General features: G+C 44.3%; 1 protein-coding gene and 1 long non-coding RNA gene across 4 annotated transcripts in view; both read right to left on the bottom strand.

The window, feature by feature from the left end:
* Positions 1 to 9634, bottom strand: part of LOC135447728 (uncharacterized) — a 60334-nt gene extending 50700 nt beyond the window's left edge. For all 3 annotated transcript variants that reach the window (XR_010440271.1, XR_010440272.1, XR_010440270.1), the window contains exon 1: positions 9562 to 9634. This is a non-coding gene — a long non-coding RNA (uncharacterized LOC135447728). The remainder of the gene's footprint in view (positions 1 to 9561) is intronic.
* Positions 9635 to 12715: 3081 nt separating this feature from the next.
* Positions 12716 to 23369, bottom strand: part of GPR50 (G protein-coupled receptor 50) — a 43849-nt gene continuing 33195 nt past the window's right edge. Inside the window, exon 2 of the mRNA XM_064713279.1 lies at positions 12716 to 17076. Coding sequence (XP_064569349.1) covers positions 16208 to 17076 — 869 coding nt within the window. The 3' untranslated portion in view covers positions 12716 to 16207. The remainder of the gene's footprint in view (positions 17077 to 23369) is intronic.

Below are 23369 nucleotides of genomic sequence, written 5' to 3'. Positions count from 1 at the left end.
CACTGGGAGGTTCTTCTCCAACCCTTTGAGGAGCCTTCAGCTCTTACAGAAGGAAGAGGACCCAAAAGATAGAAGCCATTATCAGTCCTAGAGCAATATTCAAGTTTGAATTGTTTTTCTGCTTGCCATAAATTGTTTAGATGCCATTGAGGTTTTAAACCAAGTGAAATGTGCACAGGAAAGCTCTACTGAACAGAAACATTTCCAGCTGTATGTATTCCCCTTTGTTCCCTCACCTGCTCCCAAAGGCAGGAGAAGACTCTGCTCCCAGCAAGGCTTCCCACAGCACAGGGACAGCACAAGAGCTTCACTCTCCTGTTTTGTACTTCTGGCATCACCTGAGCTGGAAGCAGAACCTGCCGGTATTAACCAAGGCTTGAGTAAGGATAGCAACAGTAACTTTATTGGAATTCAGCACAAAGACAACCTCACTGAAGGAGGAAAATCTAGGTAAGATGAACAGTGCAAAACCTACCAAACACTGACATGCAGGGGATTTTCACTGGGAACTAAGAGAGTCACTAGAAGAGCCTTCTAGGAGCTAGAAAGGGCTGGAGTCGCCTTTCTGGGTTTAAGATGGAGTTTTGTTCTTCCTGTGACAGTTTGTGTGACACAGCTGGACGCAGTGGTGAGTGCTGGGGACACAGGCAGGACCCATGGCCAGGGTGACCTCATGTACATTCCTTGTGCCAGCATCAACTGATGGCTTGAAGTAGCTTGAATTTGAGCAAGAGTATTGGGGAAGCCTTGGTGGTAGAAGGGGTGGGGTGAACAACAAAGAGAAGGGAGGAGAAGGCATGAATACATTTAAGACAATACCTCAGTTTTGCAGGACAACAGCTATTTACTTGTTGTACAGGCAAGTTATGAGACTCTTGGGAATGAAGCTTTTACTGAAGTAGCAATTGGCCTCTGATTACAGCAGTGTGAGCTCTGCTGCTCTAATAAAACATCAAAATCAAAGCTGAACCATGCCACAAAGAGAAGATTTCAAATAGAGGATTTGTTTTGGCTTTTGTTGTTTTGTTTTTTGAATGGCTGTGATCTGATTATAATCAAATTAGCCAAAAAGCAGTTGGTGGGTTTTTTCCTTAATATAACAGAGAAGAGTGCAGACAAGAAATGTAACTCAAAAAAGGGAAATATTTGCATTAATAGAAATGCTGGAGTGTTTCAGTAGAAGAGACCAAGTGCTTTGGTTCGTCTCCCTCTTGTGTCACAAGCTGTCCCCTCAACATGTCACTGTGGTAGGACCAAGGCTTGCCAAAGGGCAGACATGCTCACGGCAGGGATAAGACACCAAAACAAGCCCTGCAGTGAGAGCTCTGACCACCTCCAGGAACCTTGCCCCTGTAGAAATCACCAGGTTTTAGTCCCCCTGGGTTTTCTGAAATGCTCTTTGCTTTTATCTAAACCTGATTATGGTGCTCACCCACAGACAAATTCAGGCTACCCCAGGTGTTTAAATCTCTCCTCACAGGAGGTACTCAAACTCAAGTTCAGGGCTATAAATTTAAACACAGATGGGTCTGAGCATCTTTGTACATGGGCAGAGCAACTAACTCCATCTCATTTTTCAGATGGGAACCAAGGTTCAGATGGGAACCAAGGTACTCTCCAGGGCTAGAGCCCAAAGATGAACAGGGCAAGGCTAAGTGAGACTGCTGGGCTCTGTGACCTGTCCCTCAGTGCACCTTCACCATCTGCAGCTGTGTGCACAAAATCCTCAAAGCTGAGGAGCTGAGCTGCCATCACCCAGGGTGGGACCTGCTCCAGCATCCCAACAGGTTCACAGCAAGACTCCCCATCATCTCCCAAGGGCTCCATGTCCCATGCCATAGCCACAAAGGGATTTGCAGCAGGGTGAGGAGCAAGCACAGCATGGCCACACCATCTTTTGTTAAAGCTCCAGCTGAGCAGAACAACTTCACACAAATTAAGCCCATGCATCAGCCTACTGGTCTGCTTCCAGAGTTAAAGTCTTTCCCTAAACACAACACAAAATAAAAGAGGCTTAGAAATCTCACCAGGCTCACATAAATGCCTCTTCTTAACCATGAAATACTGCTGTTAATGTGGGACATGAATAATTGAGCTCCTGATTTCTCTGAAAATCTAGCCTTACCAAATGTTACAGGACATATAATTTATATTTGGGTAGAGGAAGAAATAACAAATGGTTTCACCTCTTAAACCAGTCTCATAGGCAGCCTTAAGTGTACCAAAGTACAGTAATTGCTATAATGGCAGCATGCCCACATTAAAGCTTAATAATGTTATAATAAAAAGAGTTTTTATGGCTCTTCTTTTTAGAATTGATTCACCTTAAAAAGTAATCAATAAATACATTTTTTCACTTCATCACTGCACACAGTTGCTTGGTATTTTTTAGCTTTTCCTGCACTCAGCTTTGCTGGAGTCCTACCACAGTGACCCACCCGGTCACAGATGCTTTAGGCACCCCCTCAATCTGCAAATGGCCTGGGACAGATGGAGAAACAAGGAAAGACAGCAGCAGTAATCCTGCTATGTTTCAGTCTTTCCATCAGACTCCTCAGCCCCATTTCCTATCACTAGACTCCCAAGCATATTTAATTCCAACAAAAAAATACCCAAAAATATACATCAGGTGGGGGCTGACCAGGGCTTGGCTGGCTACCAAAGCCTCTTCCAGACTTTGCCAAGAACTGCTGGGCCCTGCAGAGGACCCTGTGCACAACTGCATCCCACAGGCCAGGCCAGTGGTGATGGTGCTCCTGGCACACGTGGCTGCAGAGCTCTGCCTGGCTGAGCACATGGGTCCCATGGCCAGGGAGCCCTCAGAGCAATCACTGTAAACCATCCTCTGTGCAGACTTCATGGTGTTACCCTTCCCTTTTGATCACACCTTCCACACTGTTAACAGAATTTCAAACAGACCTAAAAAACCTAAAACACAATATCCTCATTTCACCTGATTTAACCAGCTAATTAGAAATAAGTCCAATGAAGAAGTGATTGCATTTCCCTTTACAAAAAGAAATAGCACCACAGCAATTATTCTTTACTGACAAAATAATATTCTGATATCTCACCTAGGCCAAAGGCAGTGCAGTGGGAACCAGGCCGGTGCTCAAAGATCCCCATGCCCAGCCTAGTCCAGTGCTGACGTGGTCCTAATTCAGGCTTATAATTCCTGCCTAACTCCATATATCACTTTAGGGCTGTATTTGAGCACTGAATCACCCATGCCCCAGTGACAAAACAGGAAACAGATATCTAAGGGCAAAGAGTCAAGATGTCACTGCACAAGCTGCTCACCTGAAGCTGGCCCAGGGATGAGCATTTAGGTGGAATTTCACACAGCCAACAACAGTCCTAAAATCAGTTAAATTATTTAGAAAAGGATGAATACAAGAGCTCTGACTATCTTTCTGAATAATGAAACCCAGCAGATAATATAATTGAATAGCTAATTTCACAGCAGCTGTGAAATCATCTGCAAAACATTTACCCCTCGTGTGTCTCATCCCAAATACATAAAATCAACCCCAAGTGACTTAGAAGCAGCAGAAACTCCGTCTAGCTGACAAACCAAAGCAGTGGATGCAACTTTACAGTTAATTGTGACAAATTCTGTTTGGGCCAGTCCTGTTTATGTTCTTTATCAGTTATCTGGGTGAGGGGATCAAGAGCACACTCAGTTTGCCTATGACACCCAGCTGGCAGGGAGGGCAGGAAGGCTCTGGGCAGGCTGGGTTGGGAGTCTAGAGCAACTGCAGAAGGCTCAGCAAGGCAAAGGGCTGGATCCCACACACACAGCAACCCCTGCAGTGCTCCAGGGTCAGGGCAGAGGGGCTGGAAGGTGCCCAGAGGGCTGAAGGACCTGGGGGTGCTGGTAGAGAGCAGCTGAACAGAGCCAGGTGTGCACAGGTGGCCAGGAAGGGCAGGGGCGCCTGGCCTGTGGCAGCAGCAGGGCAGGGACCATCCCCTGTGCTGGGCACTGGGCAGGGCACACCTGGAATCCTGTGCTCAGCTCTGGGCCCCTCGGGACAGGGAGAATGTCCAGAGAAGGGAATGGAGCTGGGGAAGGGTCTGGAGCCATCCAGAGAAGGGAATGGAGCTGGGGAAGGGTCTGGGGCCTGTCCAGAGAAGGGAATGGAGCTGGGGAAGGGTCTGGGGCCTGTCCAGAGAAGGGAATGGAGCTGGGGAAGGGGCTGGTGCTGATGAGGAGCAGCTGAGGGTGTTTGGCCTGGAGAAAAAGAAGCTCAAGGGGGACCTGATCACTCTGACTCCCACCTGGCTACAAGCTCCTTTCAGGCAGTTGGACACACTCTTTTCCCAGGTTACAAGCAACAGAAGAGGAAATGGACTCAGGATGCTCCAGGGGACGTTAGATTGGATATTAGGAGAAATTCCTTTAGTGGAAGGGCTGTCAAGCACTGGAACAGGGAAGTGGTGGAGTCACCACTGTGGGAAACATAGTAAATAGCTGTAAAAGTAGGCCTCAGAAAGAGCAGAGAACTTCGAGCTGCAAAGTATGAAACAGAAAAGTTACAACAGTGTAGCAAGCAAGGACATGAAACAATAGTTTGAGTTTTAGGTTCAGCTAAGATAGACCTTAAGACTGTAGAAAAATATGCCTAACAAGATAGAAGTAGGTTTTAAACTTAATAATAGAGTATTGTGTATTGTTAATGGAAAAGCAGACAAGCAAGCATTGTTTGAAGCAAGTGTACGTGAGCTTTTAGTGATTAGCTAGAACAATCATCTGCAGGCTTTAACAATGTGCTGCTGGCTAGAAAGTTTTTAAAACACTCTATAACAAAGAAATCTTTAGCAAGGCATGAGCTGTTGCCATCTTTCAGCTGTCTCAACCACATAATGAGACTGATACCACAATAAAACCTAAAGAATTTATCCCAGCAGTCCTGTCCTGTTTGTGAAAACCTCCAACACAACCATTCCTGGAGGGATTTAAAAGACACACAGATGTGGCACCTGGGGACATGGATTAGTGCTGGACTTGGCAGAGCTTGGTTGGATTTGGTCTTTTCCAAGTTCTAATGGTTTCCATGATTATTCCATGGTTCTAATCTAAGTGATGAGATATTCTTGTTGAGAACACAAGCTACTATGCCTCAGTTTTGACAGGCTTTCACTGTAGCTTAAAATACACATTTTCTACATGAATATATCTCTCACCAGTGCACACAGCCACTGCTATTTTTCCTTAAATTAAGAGACTCTAGCAGTAACAATACTACCTGTGTGAGTTTATATGTGTGTATATATATATATATATTAATGTAATATCTCTGATTTCTCTCTCCAAATACAGTCTTTCATTGCACTTAAGAATATTCAGTACAGACATGATATAGTTTTGTAGAGCATAGAAATAATTTTTAATACCTTTCTTATATACACCATTTTTTAATGGCATAGTGAGAAATCATGGATATTGTTAATTTTGCCTACATGTGGACTGCTGGAGCAATCTCCAGTTTTTTAAAAAGATCTATTTATATTTCTATCATTAAATCACTTCTCACTTTCATTTTTTATTGCTACTTTTACCACCAACAGTCCTAATTTTTAACTGATAAAACCAAATCATTCTGGATTGGGCACAGTTCTCCTCCTACACCAATGTTACATTAGCATAACTACAGCTTTCAGTGAAATTAGTCTTATTCACTTTGCTGGGAAACAAAGAAAAAGAATCAGTCCTACTGTTTCCTCCCTAATACACTTACAGGAGGAGTTTAGGCCACAAACACATATGCATGACCCAATGCTGGAGGGAGAATTAATCAGTGTGGCCAAAGAATATTGCAGCAAATCTGAAGTTTCATTGTTACTAAGTGTTTTCACCAAGAAAACTGGCTCATTTCAGTTATCACACCACTTGCAGACACTAGAATTAGACAGTATACTTTAGTATGAACACCAAATAAACCAAAATAAAATCAGTCCTACATCTGCATTGAAACAACTCCACAAATCCCACAAGGGAAATGATAAATGAGCTTGACTGGACTCTAATGTGTTACAGATAATTGCACATCCAAGCAAATCAAGCACAGCAGATCTGATCTTTCCCCCACTGCTTTTGACTGTTCTCACAACAGTTGTTCTGTTACAGGAAAAATAAAAATAAAAATCAGGGACCGCAGCAGGTGCCGACCTGTTACACACACCCAGCCCTGGGGTTTGCCCCAGGCCAGTATAAAACCATGGGCTCTGCAAAGCTATGCCACAGCTGACTTATTCAGTCCTCTGCACTTCTAAAACCAATACTCACCTTTGATTTTTCACTTCAAAGGTCCTGCTTCAGCAGGCTTAATGAGAAACAAAGAAACCACAAAGCAAATTAAGGATTAATCATTGTGCAATTCCCTTAGATAACTTAATTGTCTCATCGGCAGTGTTGTGCAGTGTAATTAACTACATCTCAGAACCAAAGGTAAATCACACTTCAGTTCAAGGTCACAAAACAAATAGAGAGAGGCAAGAACAGAGGCGAATGTCCTGACTTGTCACCTCCACTCAGTCCCCTGCTTCAGCCACTAGGTAGCATCCACTCCTCAAGCTGACACAAACCCCAGGACACCAAGGCCAGTGCAAGCTGATAACTGAAAATATGAGAACAGAGCCTGGGAAAAGGAGCCTTTCCACACTGGTCACACAAAGGAACTGCAGCTTAAGGCAGTGTTTGATGTGCAGTATGTCTGACAAATAGACTTGCGTACAAAGCTAGCTAGCTCTTTTTACACATCCTTGTAAAAACTTACAGCATCTATGGACTTTAAAGATTCAAGCACCATTTCTGAACTCAGCTGTAATTTACTCTTCCTTGCTGAGCTCTTTATCATCCTAATGGCCCTGCCAAAACTAGAATAAATTCCACCAGACATCATTAAGGTATTTAGTAATCACTACAAGACAGTTACATAATTCACTAAACACAAAATACCCCAAAATGCTGTTTCTGTCCCTTTACAGTTACTGAAGTACCTTAATGAAATTCTATTTGGCTGCAAAGTCAAGATATGGATGGATTTACATATAACATAGAAATATTCCATTTAATTAGCAGCTGAGATGTTTAATGGCCAGTATTAATTTGTGTTAAACACTGAGACATAACTCAGCTGAAAGCTCTGAATTCAGACAGTAGCTCAGGATTCATTTCACTTCAAAGGCAAATTTCAGATGAAACTGCACAACTAAGAAGTCTGAGTTAAGAGACCAACACTCAGAATTGAGAAGCTCTACAGAGATGGCTCCAAAGTGGCCATCCCACCTCCATCTCAGGCTGTAATGGGTATTGTCTGCTGCAGCCCATGGGACAGTGAAGTTAGAGAGGTGCAATTACCCAGAAGTCTGATTACCATACTCCACAAGGCATGGAGATGGAGACACTGTGCCAATCCCAGCTGTTATCACCAGCTGTGCTGCTCCAGCCCAGCCCCGTGCCCCTTCAAAGGGTAACAGCAATTCCTCAAAGAACAACACCCACAAACACACCCCAAGGCAAACAACCAGCTCCAGGCATTCACAAGATGCTGCCTCTTAGGGTGAGAGCAGTAAAGACTATTCATTGTTTTCCAAAATTTCAGCACCAGAAAACAGAGTGAGGGAAAGGCCTGTCACCTGAAATGACACATTCTGTCAGCCCAAGGACCTGCAATTAAAAACAAAGTCTTTATTTCCTTCTGGGAACAAAGCCTGGCCAAATCTCTCCAGGCCTCAGAGGGATCAGCAGGGGAGAAGCATCCCCACTCCTGAGCTCTTACAAAGACACTGCAGCTGAACAGGACTCAGCAGAAGCCAGCACAACTGGCCTGGCTTTCATCTACAAACTCCACTTTTTAAACATGCTGAGCACAGGAAACCCTCCAGTGTCTGTGTTAGCAACCTCCTCATTCTTCTTCTGCACAGTCCTAAGAACATGGCAAAAATAAACTGAGGCTTCAGCTTCCTGTTGAAAAGCAAAGGAAAAGCTTGTGCATGGCAACTAAAGCAAAGCTCATTTTACACTTTTCAGTCAGTGATACACAAAGTGCAAACCCCTGCATTCTCTGATGGAAATACAGGGGCTCCAGGGTGACCTTACAGCACTTCCCAGCACTTACAGGAGCCACAAGAGACTGGAGAGGGATTTGTACAAGGGCATGGAATAACAGGACAAGGAATAATAGCTCCAAACTGATAGAGGACAGGGTTAGATTAGATATAAGGAAGAAATTCTTCCCTGTGAGGGTGGTGAGGCCCTGGTACAGGTAATCCAGAGAGGTTGTGGCTGCCCCATCCCTAGAAGTGTTCAAGGACACGATGGGGCTTTGAGCAACCTGGTGCAGTGGAAGGTGTCCCTGCCCATGGCAGGGGAGCTGAGATTGAATGAGCTTTATAGTCCCTTCCAACACAAATAATTCCATGGCATTTCCTCAGTAAAAATAAAAATACCAGCCGTCTGCCACATGCACCAAACCCCACATTTTTCTTTGTTGCTTGTAAGTTATTGGTTTTCAATTGTTCAACAATATGTGAATCTGTAAGAGTTCACCTCTAACCACCCTGCAAAATGTCAAAATAAACAAGATAAACAGGTAACTGTGACAAGTTTTCCCAAGGGTAGAAAAACATTAGCAGCACCTGCTGCATTTTCCATCTGTTCTGAAGTGCCCAGGAGGAAAAAACCCCAGAACTTTTGTGTAGCAAATTATTTTAAATGTATGTCTGGTCTTGATTCCTCTAGGAAAACCAAGGCTGTGTCAATAAATAAATAATCATACATATACACACTTCTATACAATGAGGAAAGCAGTATAAGGTCTACTCCAGATTCCAAAGGGCTTCAAGTCAAAGTACAGTTCTTTTTCCTTCATCTGTCTATTATTCTTTTTCAGTGATGACCTACAGGGAAGGGATGAGCCCGGGAAGGAGGGGAATTTCTGGTCTAGGAGACATCAGGAGAGTCTCAAGTGTAATCATTTGCACTCAAGGTTTGCAGACAAAGGCCCTGCTACTGCTCTCATGCAGGGCTTGATTATGACTAACCCAGGCAGGGTTTAACCTGTGTCATTGCCTAAATATTTAACGTTTCTCACACCCCCAGGCAGGGCTAGGTGTACTTGGTGTCACCAGCTCAGCCAGGAGCACAGCAGCTCTGTGAGGACAGGAGGGCTGGGAGGGCACAGCAGCAAGGACAGGTCCTGGGTGTGACAAACACCCCTTGTCACCACTGTAATTCCTCTACCACCACCAGCAGGGCAGAGACAGCCACAGGCTACAAGCACAGAGCAGCTCTGTTTCCCACAGGAGGTATCTGCTTTCTGCACATCTTTTGACTTTCCCACAAAGAGCATTGTGCCAAGGAAGAAATCCTCCCTCCCACCCCCAGCAGAACTGCCCCAGCCTGCCTCAGTGTGGTTCTCTTCTGGTTTAGTCTCACCAGACCCAACTGGAACTGGATGTGGCCCCAGGTTGCACCACCTCAAGGTGCTGGAGCCCTGCAGTGCCCCTGGGGCTGGCACAGCAACCTGTCATCGTCTTCTGATTGCAAAACTTCCATACCTTCTTTGTGAAGTCTTATGGGTAGCTCCTCACACCCAGCTGGCTCCTTCCTCCTCACCACAGCACTGCCAAGCGACTCCAACTCTCCCTGAGCTCCCCAGCCCACCTTTATAACACTCAGCCTCATTGGATACACCTGTGCCTATTAAGGGCAGGCCTGTTCCCAATCCATGGTAATTAGCACAGCTGCAACTCCTCAGGGGTGAGATTGCCTGCTGCACTAGCTCTTGTTCTTCAGTCTTCAATCTCTTATTCTTCTACAATCCATCCTCCCACAGCAACCACAGCCCAACAGCATCCTCCTCTCCCAGCCATTCCCTGCCTGGGAAAGCAGAGCCTCTCCCCAGGGGGATTTTAGCCCTTGAGGGCTCCACTCTGCCCAGGGCCAGCTCATTAGCCCCATCCTACCCCTGCTGGCCAAGCTGTGACCAGGTTGCCATTCCTACAGCTTGGGGCTCCCTACAGCCAAACACAAACCAAAAGCAAATTGTCCTTTGGGAGCACTTGTCAGTGACTAACTTCATTTTATTTACAACAAAATCATAGCTGGGGAGGAAAAAAGACCAAAAGCAAAATCTTACTAAACTACCAATACATATGTTCATTGAATAGTTTCCAAACTGTGCTCTGGTTTACTCTAGGTTTCTTTCATTTTCCTTACTGTATTGACTGTTTCTCTGTAGCCAGACACCCATTCCCTGCCACCTGCATGTCCCTGTGCCATAAAAATCCTTGGGTCATTTTTTATATTACAGGGTCTCTTAACTTCATTGTCCTGGCCAGGTCCCAGTTTAGTACAATCCCTTCAAATATTTCTCTCTTATTTCAACCAGAAATGTCTATTACAATTACTTCCTACAAATTGTTTTGGTGCTTTTTCCATGCCCTTTTTTTAAAAATTGCAAACCAGCTGTCTCTTTTCAGCCAGAAGATGGTTGTATTTTGATGCCACATTAAACCTCTATCTAACACACTTATAAAAACCAGTGGAAACCTACCTCGAGGCAAAGCAACCTGCTTACAGTTGAGAAAACAATGTTGCATCCTATTTCCAGTGAAATTCAGAAATTTTGCTTGCAGGAGAAGCACAATGATGAAGGAAGGACATAACAGTTTATTAAATGTGCTATGTATAAAATACTCCACTTACAAAATAAATTATGTGCTTCAACTGGACAGACACAAAATGTTTGATGGCTCAAGTCTATTTAGAAGGTAATCTAAGCAAGCCGTGACTGTGCAGACATTGCACCTAATCTAAAAGACATTAAAGTTTCCCTGAACTCTTAGAAGCAATCATTTGAGTTAAAAACCTTATCAGGAGACCCATGCTTGGCAGAAAATATAGAAACATATTTCAGTTAATGGTTCAGACCTACCTTGTTTGCTCTGGAAATCGACCCTGTACTGTAAATTCTATCTCTGCTGTACAGTACTTATAGCCCATGAATAATGGATATTATGAACAAGCACTTGAAAATGAAAATTCAGTTAACAATATTATGGAGCTTCCATTCACAAGTGTAGTTCATGAGTGATATGAATTTTATGGTTCTTATCACCAATGAAAAAAATTTGCATATTCCATCACAGAGTTCTTACAAGAACCTATTCTGCATTTCTTATCTCAGGGTTTTTGTGGTAAGAAGTATTACATTAAGTCCAGTGATTTACATTTTTTCAATAAAATTCTAAATCCATATGCAGTAGCTCTTTACTGACTGGTTTCATGTTATAAATTATAAGCTTGGAGGTAAATACATTAGGAAAAATATTGGTTTCTAAATAGTCACCATGAGTGACATTTTATCCTGGTATTAAATTTCCACACCTCTTGTGTTTTATATCTCTGTCTTATCTCCCAGTTACTATACTTTTTGACAAGTAAGTAAATAAATAACACTGCCTTACTTCTGACAGTTCAATTTATTCTGTTCCACATGGTAGAAACAGCAGGTACAAGTCCATGAAAGGGTTTTCTGGCAGCTCTGCACAGAGAAACAATTTGAGATTTGCCACTGTCATAAAAACTGCTTTTAGCATGTCACAATACCAAGCATTTCAGGCTTCATTGTAGAAGCAGCAGGTGAAGTCCAGTGCCTGTTGGAAAAGATTAGGGAAAAAAAGTAACAAAACTGCTTGGGGATGTAATTGAATGAATATTCCTGGTTCATTCAACACGTGTGCTCCATGGCTTTTTAGCAGTTCTTTGGTTTAACAGATGTTCTTTGTTTTCCTGGATAATCTCAGCCTCTAGTACCTTAACACCATGGTTCTATGTGACATCTGGTTAGGAAACAGGAGCTCAAGTTGCAGTTACCATTGGGCCCCTCCATACTCCCACATTCCCTGCTTCACAACCAGCTCAGGGACTCCCCCAGAACAGCTCCAGTGAAGTGAGCACAGGAATATAATCAGTGCAAGCTGTGGATAGAACCTAATGGCTGAAGAACTCAAGGAGTACAGCAAAACCTGCCCCAAAACAGAGGTGGGGGAAAGAGCACAAACAGAACATCCTGGATACAGCATCCTCACAAAGCTCCCTGACGCAGACCAAGTGTGTGCCAGCCCTCCCTGTGCCCCCAGCCCGGGGTGACCCTCTCTGTCCTATCCCTTCCCCACCAGCCAGCACCACCTTGTGCCCTGGCTTACAGCCCCCCTGGCTCCCACACCCTCCTGCCGACAGCTCAGCTGTGCTGTCCTTCCCAGGAAGGAGCAAGGGAAGGGATGTGACAAACTCTGCTCCCACAGCACCCCTGGACAGACACAAGGGTAGGCATGGGCAGGGACAAGAAAGGCAAAGGACATTGCAGGGGCACACAGTGAGAAGAGCAATGGCTGTGTGGAGAAAGTTTCTTCCCTGATGAGGAAGGCCAGAGTGCATGAGGCAGCTGGCCCACAGGCAAGAGGAAGAAAACATGTGAATCCAAGGAGATGTCTCAGATGCCTTGGCCATTCACCTCCAGGTCCAAGCTGGGCTGCTGAGATATGTGTGAACTCAAACATGTTTGTCAATTCAATCTGCATTCTGTGAGTCAACAAAACTCAAGGTGATGTTCCAAATATTTATTAAAAAGTAACTGCTACTGGAGAAAAAAAAATCAGTAAATAGTCCAATGGCAGATTTATTACACTTTTAACAGGTAAAGGGAATTAATCTATTTTATGAACAAAAATGGCAAGAGGAAAGTATATTGAAGGATTCTCAATTAAACATTAAAGTGGAAACAGTATATACAATATACATTTATATATAAATATATTGGTTACATTCTTCTTAAATTGATGAAACAACATTCATTAGCAACATCCAAAAATATTTCTTTGTGGCAAGAGATTAATCTTTCTTCACAGCAATACTTCCTCTCCATAAGTTTCCACCACAACAATTTTAGAGCTTGAGACTAGAATAGATATTCAACACACCATATCAAACCCAGAGCAAGTGATTTGAAACTAGTTTATGAAATCTCAATGAGACTTAAGGCCAGATATGCAACAGGTGGAACTGGCAGAATGCAATTAAAATTGTAGGATCTCACTGAAATCTCAAATTTGGACTAAAGCTAGATTCCCATAGGGAAACTGTGACACTGCTCAGAATTCTCAGCTAATACACACTTCCCTTTTTCTGTAAACAAATGCTAACAAAAATAAACTCTCTGTACCCTGTTAACCATTTCCTAACATAAAAATAAGGAGCTGCTTGGGTAGTTTAATAAGTCAATATAAAACTCCATGCTATCCTAAGCGCTGCCTCTCTCAAAGTGCTAACAAACTGCACAGTGTTTCCTCTTTGAGGCTACATTCCCTGCTTCCCATGGTTCATATGGCAAACCTCAGCTCCAGCAGACTGAGCTCAAGCCTCCAGCCACGGTGGCTGAACCAGCCCAGCCCTGGCACCTCCCTGGGACAGCCAGAGCCTTCTGAGCAGGCCGTGCCAGAGCCACCCCAGCACTGCAGGTACCTCACCTGGCCCCTGGTACCTCACCTGGCAGAGATCTGGGCAGCAGCTGGGCTCAGAGCCTGTGGCACAACAGGAGCAGATCATTTTGCATAGTTTGGTTGAGTGGTGACTCTGTGAGTCCTGGGGAGATGCCCTATCGTGCTCCTGCTGCTCCCATTCCTGCCAGCTGGAGAAGGGACTCTCACAGCTTGCCTGTTCAGGACCTCTTTGGACTTGGTTTGGTTCAAATACTTGCTGGCTGTTAACTTTGGAGCCTGAATAGGAAATAGTGCAAATACAAGCTTAAGGAATAAAATAATAATAAACCCCCCCCACATTTCCTCCACTGAACATTCAGTTAAAAAGACAAGAATCCTAAAATGAAACCCCAGCTTTGGGATATTTGAGATATTTGGCAAACTTGCACAAGATTCTTCACAATTGTCTTAAAGCAGAATATTTCACTTGGCACTAGATGCTTCAAATAATTTGCTAATGTGATTCTAACTAACACTGTTGTGGCTAATTGCAAATGACTTTGAAGGCAAGTCATGGAACACGGGACATCTCCCAGGCGTGATGGGACAAACACTCCCTGCAGCTATGTGCCCTCAGTGCTTTTCTTATCCAAGTTTAATTCAAAATGATTTTGCTTGCATGGAATGGTGTGAATTCATCCAGGGTGGTTTTTCTGGAAGGCGAACAGACAACAGTTATTTCTGAGGGTCAAAATACCTTTATTTGGCCATGCTGAGACAGATTAAGAGGCCAAAACAGAACTCAGTTTGATTCCTATTATGGGAGGCTGGCTGCAGTGCATTTTAAAACAACATTCATCTGAAGTGGCGGAGATGTTCAAGTTTGAAACTTCCTAAGTGCCAGGGCACCCTATTAATGCAGGGCCCCCCTGTTACTGCAGTGACCTTCACCACATGGCAGCAGAGACACTCGGTCCTCATGGAGGCAACGCAGCATGCAAAGTTCCTTGGCCCATTTCAGAAAGAGCCTTAATTTCTCTCAATTCCTCTTCCCCAAAAAAAAATCAGCAGAAGGGACATTCAGCAGCAAGTTGGTTTCAGAAAGCAGTGCACAAATGGCTTATTATTTTCACCAAGGATTAGGCACACTGCCTGCTCAGGCTTTGGGGAAATCCTACATACGTCTCCAGGAGCCTGCGAAGTCTGGTCTCAGTCTTTCAGGCTCAGTGCTGGGAACTAGTCCTGACTAGAACCAAAGAGAGAAGAGTGCAGTCCTGGAGCAGGGGCAGGGCTGCCTGCTGTCCTCGTTAGACCCCCAGGGCTCAGAGCTGCCCCTCTCCCTGCTGTGCCCCTCAGCACACCAGATTTGAGGCAGGGCTGCTCACCTGAAGGTACAGTTGCACCAGGGGAGTCTTACCTGGTCATTTTATGGGATTGTTTCAAAGCAGGATCCACATTTAAAGCCATAAAGAGATGAATTCACAATGAAGCTAAGGAAACAAAGAAGTCCTACCTATAGACAGCTGCCATCACACACACACACCCCTTTCATAGTCCATTAAAAAACAGCCTTATCTTTGCCCATGTGCTTATGTCTAATGTGATACTGGCTTCCCCAGAACTTCATGACATGGTTTCCAGTGATACAGATAGCACAGTCCAGGCTTAAACAGAACTGATGCATAATTATGCTTAAGCAGCTTTCGTCTCCCCACTCTGTGAGTTAATTACAGTTCTGTACGTGAATAAAATGGGAAAACAACCTCCACTTTTTCTCCCATCAGCAAATTCATGTTCTGTGATGTGCAAAAAAAAGGATTTTTGTAACAACACTGCCTTCCCCTTCTGCCTTCGTCTGCAAGTGTAAATGTTACTGGAACTTAAAAGTCGCAATCTGTGTTACACAGATGGGACCGTGCTATGTTCATCTTTTTTACTGTGATGTTCATGTAGCAGTGACTATTGAAAGATGTTTGGAATGACTGCTGGCCATGATAGGATACTGCCTAAATTAGAATCAGGCTCCAAGTATCTTACTGCAATTAGATTATGTCATATGTCATAAACTTACTCATGGCCTGGGAAGGAGAGTGCAGGGGTACTTAATGTCTGTAGATACTCAATTAAAATGAGTGCATCAGACACACACTGGTCTGGCTTCTGCCTGCCTCACATCTAGCCCAGGCTAGCTCCTAAACCTTAAGAGAAAAGAAAAAGGAAAACACACACCATGCCCATACATACACCTGCTGGCTAATACGGTTACTTATCTATAATGTAAAAAGCCATGCAGTTTACACTTTGTTTGATACAGTTCAGGTTAAGTTAATGCTAGAAAAATAGAATTCAGAGGGAGGGGAAAAAGGTTTGTGTGTAATAAATGGCAATTTTTCTGCCTCTCGAAGGTTGCATTTCAAGCATAACTGCATTTCTCCATGCACTCTGAACGCTTCCCTTTTCGGGTATTGGCATGCTCGTGGCAAAAGCAACCAAACCGATTAATTAGGCACACAGTGAAAGATGACATATTAAAAAAAAATCAGTTATTTCCCTTCTGGAAATCCTTATTCAAAGCCTTGATGTCACAGCAATAAGCTAAGCATGAAAGGTTGCAGACTCCTTCCTTGCATGAGGGCAACACCAGCTGTGCAATGCACACAGCTAGCAAGGCTCTTATGTATTATATATACAACTGTAATCCAGAATAAATAGTAGTCCTGACTCATAGGTGTATTTCAGCGTGGTTGTTGTTGGTTGTTATGGCTGGAGAATGCTTGCTTTTCACCCCTTCTGTCCCGCCCTTGGACACATCAATGAACAGCAGCCTGGGAGTCCACAGTGTCAGCAATATCCTTTTGTATTCCTTCCGAAAATTCTGGTTAAGAAGTCCATAGATCACAGCATTGAGGCAGCTGTTAAAATAGGCCATAAAATAGCTCAGGACAAAAAGCCATTCCGGAATGTGTGGCTGCACTTTTGAAGGATTAATTGAAACAGCAAGGCCAATAAAATTTAATGGTCCCCAGCACACAGCAAAAAGGACAAAAACCACAAACATAGTCAAGAAGTTTCGGATGTCAGCCGCCCTGAGTTTCTGCTTGCAGTCTTGTCTCACGCGGTGTTTGACCTGAATCACCAGGATCCAGATGCGCAGGTAGCAGAAGGTCACGACGGAGAGCGGGACGATGAAGTGAACCACCACCACCGTGATGGTGTACGATGTGCTCACTGTCTGGGCAAAGGTGCACGAGTAAATCCGCGGGTCATACTGCAGGGAGCCAACAAAGAAGTTTGGCACAATTGCCACCACCGTGAGCGTCCAGGTGAGGCAGAGATAGCAGCAGGTGTTCTTCAGGTTGAAGAGCTTGTCGTACCGAAGGCTGTGGCAGATGTAGCAGTAGCGGTTGATGGCGATCGCCGTGATGTTGAAAATGGACCCGATGACACTCAAGCCCATCAGGAACCCACTTATCTGGCAGTGGACGTTTCCCATGGTCCATCCATTGTGGAAGATGGCACTTAAGATCAGGGGGTACGGATAAACTGCAACCACGAGGTCTGCAACGGACAAGCTGACAACAAAGATGTTGCCTACAAAAAAGAAGAGACCACGAGAGGTTAGTGTAGGTCCAGATGTACAACTTGCAACTCAAAACTCCTCTTTAGGCCTAAGTCCGCTGATGGGCTTCACTCTGCTGTCCACTTGGAATGTGAAACCCTAGAAAAGAAGACTTTGCTCTACTAGTGACGGCAAGGGAGAGTAACTAGGCATGATTACCTGCATGTTCCTTCTTAGGAACACTCTGCACTAGAAGTGTTACCTGTAACTTGGCTACAGCTGGGAGTCAGGTACCTGTGGTCCTCTAAGTTGTGCAGGAGGGAAGGTGCTCTCTCTGACCATCATGGGCCAAAGGAGTGTGGTAGGCAGGTTATGTTTTCAGTGGTTTATTAATTTCATGGACAGCAAATGCACAGGAAAAGTCTCTTTTGTTCTCTTGCATGTAAGCAGGTATGCATTCACCAGAATTTCTGCACTGCTCATGCTAATGATTGAGTGTTCTTCGAGGAATCATGGTGCAGGCAGCCTTGATGTGCTTATCTTATTTGGTATATTTTCCTGTCTTTTTAATGTTGAAGTTGTCCAGTTCAGTATGGAAGGTCAGTCACTGCTTCACTGTCTGGTCCTGGGCAGAGAATGTGATTAATAATCTGCAGTCAGTCATCTCTGCAGACTATGTGCTGCAGCTTGTTCATTTAGGCTCTACAACAGAGAGTTGAGAGTCTCAGCAAGTATAAAATAATTTAAGCCTTATTGGACTGAAAATGCTGCATTGTGTGAGACAACACCTGACAGCTCCACTGTGAGGAGCAGCCTCCAATGACCTGGGTGACCAGTGACCTTCTAACAGCGCTTGCTGCTCATTTCATGAGTCTGGTGTATTTTCAGGCAGGCAAAAAGCCTTTCTGTTCAGTCTGCCAGTCAGCATGGAGGACTGCATAAAGAAAAGGACCCCAAGGTCTTGTGGGAACTGGTGTAACTACAGGAGTAGCTACAATGTGGAAAAGGACACCTGTCAATACTCAGCATTTCAATGACCACAAAGAGTGTCATGTCAGCAGGAGCTCAACACTTCCATTAGAGGACAGCACACTAGAGAAAACAGTTGGTTTTCCTAACTCTGCAACTTTCAGGTGTATCTGCAGCAGTGGGAAGAAAAATATTACTAGACAGCAGATATATATACACACAGAGAGAGTATATATAGAGAATACAGTTGAATGTAACACATTTGAGGTGTGAAGACCTGTGCCCCTATGTGATGCAGGCAACATCCCATCCAACTGATCACACCTACACCTCCTCCTCAAAAATCCTCATATCCTGCTGTCTAGGGGAGTAGATACCTACTTTAAAATTACTAAAAAGAGGTATTTTTATGTAGTATCCCTGAAAGGACTCTCTTACACCTCGATTCAACCAGGTCACAGGCTTTTTAGCATTTGGAAAAAACATGCAAGGGCTGTTGGAAAGCATGGCTGCATTGGTATTGCAGTTGGGTCATGGCTGTGTTTGTGCCAACAAAAACTATCAGGACAAGTCAACAGCTCATATCAGGGCACTTCATGCTGACCAGAAAGCAGTTCAGACTGAAGAATAGCCCCTGGCAGTGTGCAGCTGAGGCAGCTCACACAGACTGTCACTTCAAAATAAGTATTAGCAGAGGTCATGTGAAGTGCTAAAATCTTTTTAGAGAGAAATTTTACATACATAGGTTTGCCACAGCACACAGCTTCTGCATCTGCTGGGCTTCAGTGCTGCTTTCTTGCTGATTTAATAACTTACTGAGAGCCTTTTAAAATGCAGTTACTGAACCTGGTCCCCATATAATTAATTCCATTTATGCCCATTTTCAAGGGCAGAACCAACTGTTGCCAGGTTTAGTGAGGCTGCAGGCACCCCAGAGAGGGAATGCTCTTCTGCAGCAAAACTTTTATTCACTCGATCAAAAACATGCACTTCAACAAAAAGAAAATGTGACCCCAGCACCAGAATTTCCTTTTCTAAAACAATTTTCAAGAGAGTGAAACAGAGACAGAGAGGTATCAGCAATCCAGTTTAGGAGACTTCCAGAGGATACTGGAGACAGACTCCAATAACTGGACCACAACTCTCCCTGTTCACCAGACCTGTCCAACCTGGATACACATTTATACACAAGCAGCTAGAAAGCAAGTCTCTGCCTTTGCTGGGCATGAAAGAAACACATTCAACGTGTGCAGTTCTGAACCAGGCAGAGCAGAACAAAGCTGAATATTCCCTACTTAAAACACCACATCCATGGATTTAATCCAAAGCTTAGGAAAATCATAGGGAAAATTACTAGTCTCACCTTCCTGCCAGCTGCTGGAAGAAATAAGCAGTCTCTGCTGGTCTTTCTTACCCAACTTGAATATTTGAAAGTAAAAATATAAGGAAAAAAAATCTATAGAAATAATATTCACAGGATGAATTTCATAGTTTGGATTCAATCCAAGAGCACAGTATTGTGTGTATTATTTTGACACAACTTCATTGCAAGGAGAAAATGAGATGGTTTTATCAAGAAAATAATCATCTCCTCCTCCACTCAGGGAGCAAACCTGCCCTGCTCTGTACCTTCATTGGTGCAGTCTCACCTCTCCTACCCACCAAGCCTATGGCCCAGGAGGGTGCTGGGTGCCTGCAATCCAGCCAGAAAGATTCACTCAGCGCTGCTCCACAGAAACAAGCCCATCTCCCAGTTTATGTGGCAATGTGCTCAACTTCATCCCTTTCTTCTGGTGAGGTGAAGGGGCAAGGCAGACCCATAAAACAGCCACTTGCAGGTCAGTCCTGGAAATCAGTGCATTTTTAATGGTGAGTACTGAAAAGAGGGGGCACGTTGCATGCCACCAAAGCAGAACATTCCCTTCAAAGCATGGGAACTGGCTATTGGCTAATTATTAAAATAGGAGTAATCTGAGTTAAACATTGCTTTAGCCTTGCAGTCCCTGGTTTGCTGTGAGACCACCGTGTGCTGAGCCCTGCACCAACAGCTTGTGTCCTTCCCTCTGTAGGATGAGGTTGGACCCCCTTCCCAGAGACACTGCAGAATGGGAAGCCATCTAATATATGTGGCTTTTAGAAAAGGTAAAGAGCAGTCTCCTGCCAATGACCTTCATTACTCCTTTTTTTACATTTTCCCACTATAAAACAAAGGAGCCTGGCCCATAAATAATACCAGTAGGGCTTTATCTCCAATTTAATTTTATCTGCTTCTGCAACAATATTTTCAGATGTATCTTTTTCTCTTTGTTGGCATGTGACTATATTTCCTCATTAGCTTTCATATTTTCCATCCCTTTTTAAATTTCTACTTATTATAAACTGGCTCATGTGCCACTGTGCTCCATCCCTCAGTTACAGAGTCATACATGAAGAGGCAGGAATGGGGGAGAAAGGCAAGTGTAACACTGGTAATACAGACTTCTCCACATTTTCAGAGAAATTACAAATTCTTCTACATTACAGAAGTCCAACACAAAGCTACAAATTACAGAGGTACAACACAGTGTACTCCACAATTGCTTAGGGAAAAAAAAACCCAACTCCAAGCAACCTGAAGCCCAGCTGCAGAGCAGATTACAGGCATGTGCAAGTGATGCAAAAGGGAATTTATTCCAGAACATCTCATGCCTTAGCACTTCTTTGAGTTCTCCCTCTGCTCCCATAAACCTATTTGTGCCCACTCCAGCAGTCTGCTCCTGTACTCCAGCAGTTGCCTGGCCTTACCTCTCATTCTGCCTGGATTATCCAACAACACAGGTTATCTGAGGACATACCAAGCCCTGGTTCTAGGAAATGTGGAACTACCTCAATGAATTCTGCAAATCAATAAACCACATACGCAAAAGTCTTTACTGGCAGGCTGCCCCAACAGCACCTGACTCATCCAAACAGGTATCGTTCTACAGAGCCTAACTGAGCATCACTGTACAAACACCAGGGTCACTGGCACTGCTTGCCTCAAGAGGCTGTTGGAAATCCCCTGGTGCCCAAGCTCCTGTTGCACAGATCCAGCCTCTCCCTGTTTTTCCCACACAGCAGCTGTCCTTTACAGGCTGTGGTTTAGCATATCCTGAACTGAGAACCAGAATTAAAAGTTGAGGGGGGAGAAGGAGATAAAATATTTTTCTGAAAGTTGTCACTTTTTGTACATCTCAAAACGTCCAAACATCCAAACCTCTTGTTCCTTTGTTATTCATATGACGTTCTTTTACAGAAGTATTACAGAACTACAAAACTGTTTCCTTCAGGTGAACAAGACAGAGATGCTCAATGCAACCTGAAGTCAGCACTGTTACCTGTACACCCAGTGCTGAAACTGAACTGTCCTGAGCGACAGGATTTGCACCAAAGCAGAAACACAGTTGTGGACCAACTTCTGCTCACCTGGAACAGTCTAACTCCAAGTGAGCCTGCTGTCCCAGCTGCTGCTTCCTCCCCACTCTGTTCAGAGATTTGCGTTGTTCCCAAATAGACAGTGCCCAGCACAGCATTTTGAGGCAAACAAAACCACACACAACAGCTTCAGAGGCAGCAAGTGAGAAGCTGACCCATGAGCACAACGGATGAGTGCCATGGGGCTCACTGCATGACTGGTCACCTTGCTGTTCCAGCCTCTTCCCAGCAGTGAGATCAGACCCTGGTGTCTGTCCAGCTTCTGCCAGATTAACTGACAGCTGTAGAAAAGCAGGTCTAAAAACCTGTATTATAAAAATGTGCTAAGATACACAATAACAGGATTACAGAATCACAGAATGAGCTGGGTTGGAAAAGATCTTTAAGATCATCTATTCCAACCTATGACCTAATACCTCCTGATGCTAGGAGGCACTGAGTGCCATGTCCAGTCTTTTTTTAAACACCTCCAGGGACAGTGACTCCACCACCTCCCTGGGCAGATGGTTCCAGCACACAATCACTCTTTCAGTGGAGAATTTCTTTCTGACATTTAACCTAAACCTCCCTTAGCACAGCTTAAGACTGCGTCCTCTTGTTCTGTCAGCTGCTGCCTAGAGAAAGAGACAATCCGAACCTGACTACAACCATCTTTCAGGGAGTTGTAGAGAGTGATAAGGTCACTCTGAGTCTCTTTTTCTCTAGGCTGAGCACCCCCAGCTCCCTCAGTGGTTCCTCTCAGGGTTTGTGTTCCCAGCCCCTCTCCAGTCTCATTGTCCCCTCTGGATGTGCTCAGTGTCCCAAAGTCTTCCCCAAACTGAGGGCCCAGAGCTGGACACAGCACTCAGGGTGTGCCCTCACCAGTGGCAGGTACAGGGGCACAGTGAGCTCCCTGCTCCTGCTGGCCACACCATTCCTGACACAGGCCAGGAGCCCTTGGTCTTTCTGGCCACCTGGGCACACTGCTGGCTCATGTTCAGTCTGCTGTCCAGCACATCCAGGTCCCTTTTTACCTGGGCATTGTCCAGCCACTCCAGCACTGCAGGGGTTGTTGTGGCCAAAGTGCAGGACTTGGCACTTGGACTTATTAAACTTAATGTTGTTGGACTTGACCCATCCATCCATCCATCCAGCCTGTCCAGGGCCCATTGCAGAGCCCTCCTACCCTCCAGCAGGCTGACACATCCTCCCAGCTTGGTGCCATCTGCAAATTTGAGATTTGAGTCCACTGATGGTGGACTCAATCCCCTCATCCAGATCGTCAATGAAGATATTAAACAAAATGCTGAAAGTTTATTGATGCAACTGGTATGTTTGCAGTGACTCCTTACTACTGTAATTATACTATAAACCACAGCTTATAATAAAGAGAATCTTAAATTTTATGTTTGTTCATTCAGGCTTTATGAAAAAATCAACAGACTCAGGTCTTCCAAATAAATGGGATTTAAGACTCACATCAGCCTCAGAGACATATATAAAATGAGGTTTAGTAAACAATTTAACAGGCCATGACTGTAAAGCAAGCCTCTGATGACCACTTACCATAATCTAATACTCTCTGTTTAACCTTCCAAAGCTTATGCTCACTGCAAAACAGAAACAAAATGCACTATTTGCTTCAAGCAAAAAAATAAAGTCATAAAAAGCTTTATTCAGCATGCAAGAAGACTCTTTATTAGCTGTGATGGCCTCTTTTTCCTGTTTGTTTTTACCTGCCACTTGCTGTGTGATTGCTTGTGTGTCACTAACCTCCAGCCTGCAGATGTAAAGTGTGTGCTCAGTTCTGCTAAGTGGCAGTTCATAGGAAACGCTTTCAGATCAATTTTCTGCTTTTATGACATAAAGATACCACTGAGCATGTGCAATCCTACTGATCATGCACAGCTGTAATTAAGGGGAT

The sequence above is a fragment of the Zonotrichia leucophrys genome, chromosome 4A, assembly GCF_028769735.1.
Source record: "Zonotrichia leucophrys gambelii isolate GWCS_2022_RI chromosome 4A, RI_Zleu_2.0, whole genome shotgun sequence".
NCBI lineage: Eukaryota > Metazoa > Chordata > Aves > Passeriformes > Passerellidae > Zonotrichia > Zonotrichia leucophrys.
The sequence above is the reverse complement of the archived record's forward strand: the minus strand, read 5'-3'. Positions and strand labels throughout refer to the sequence as shown.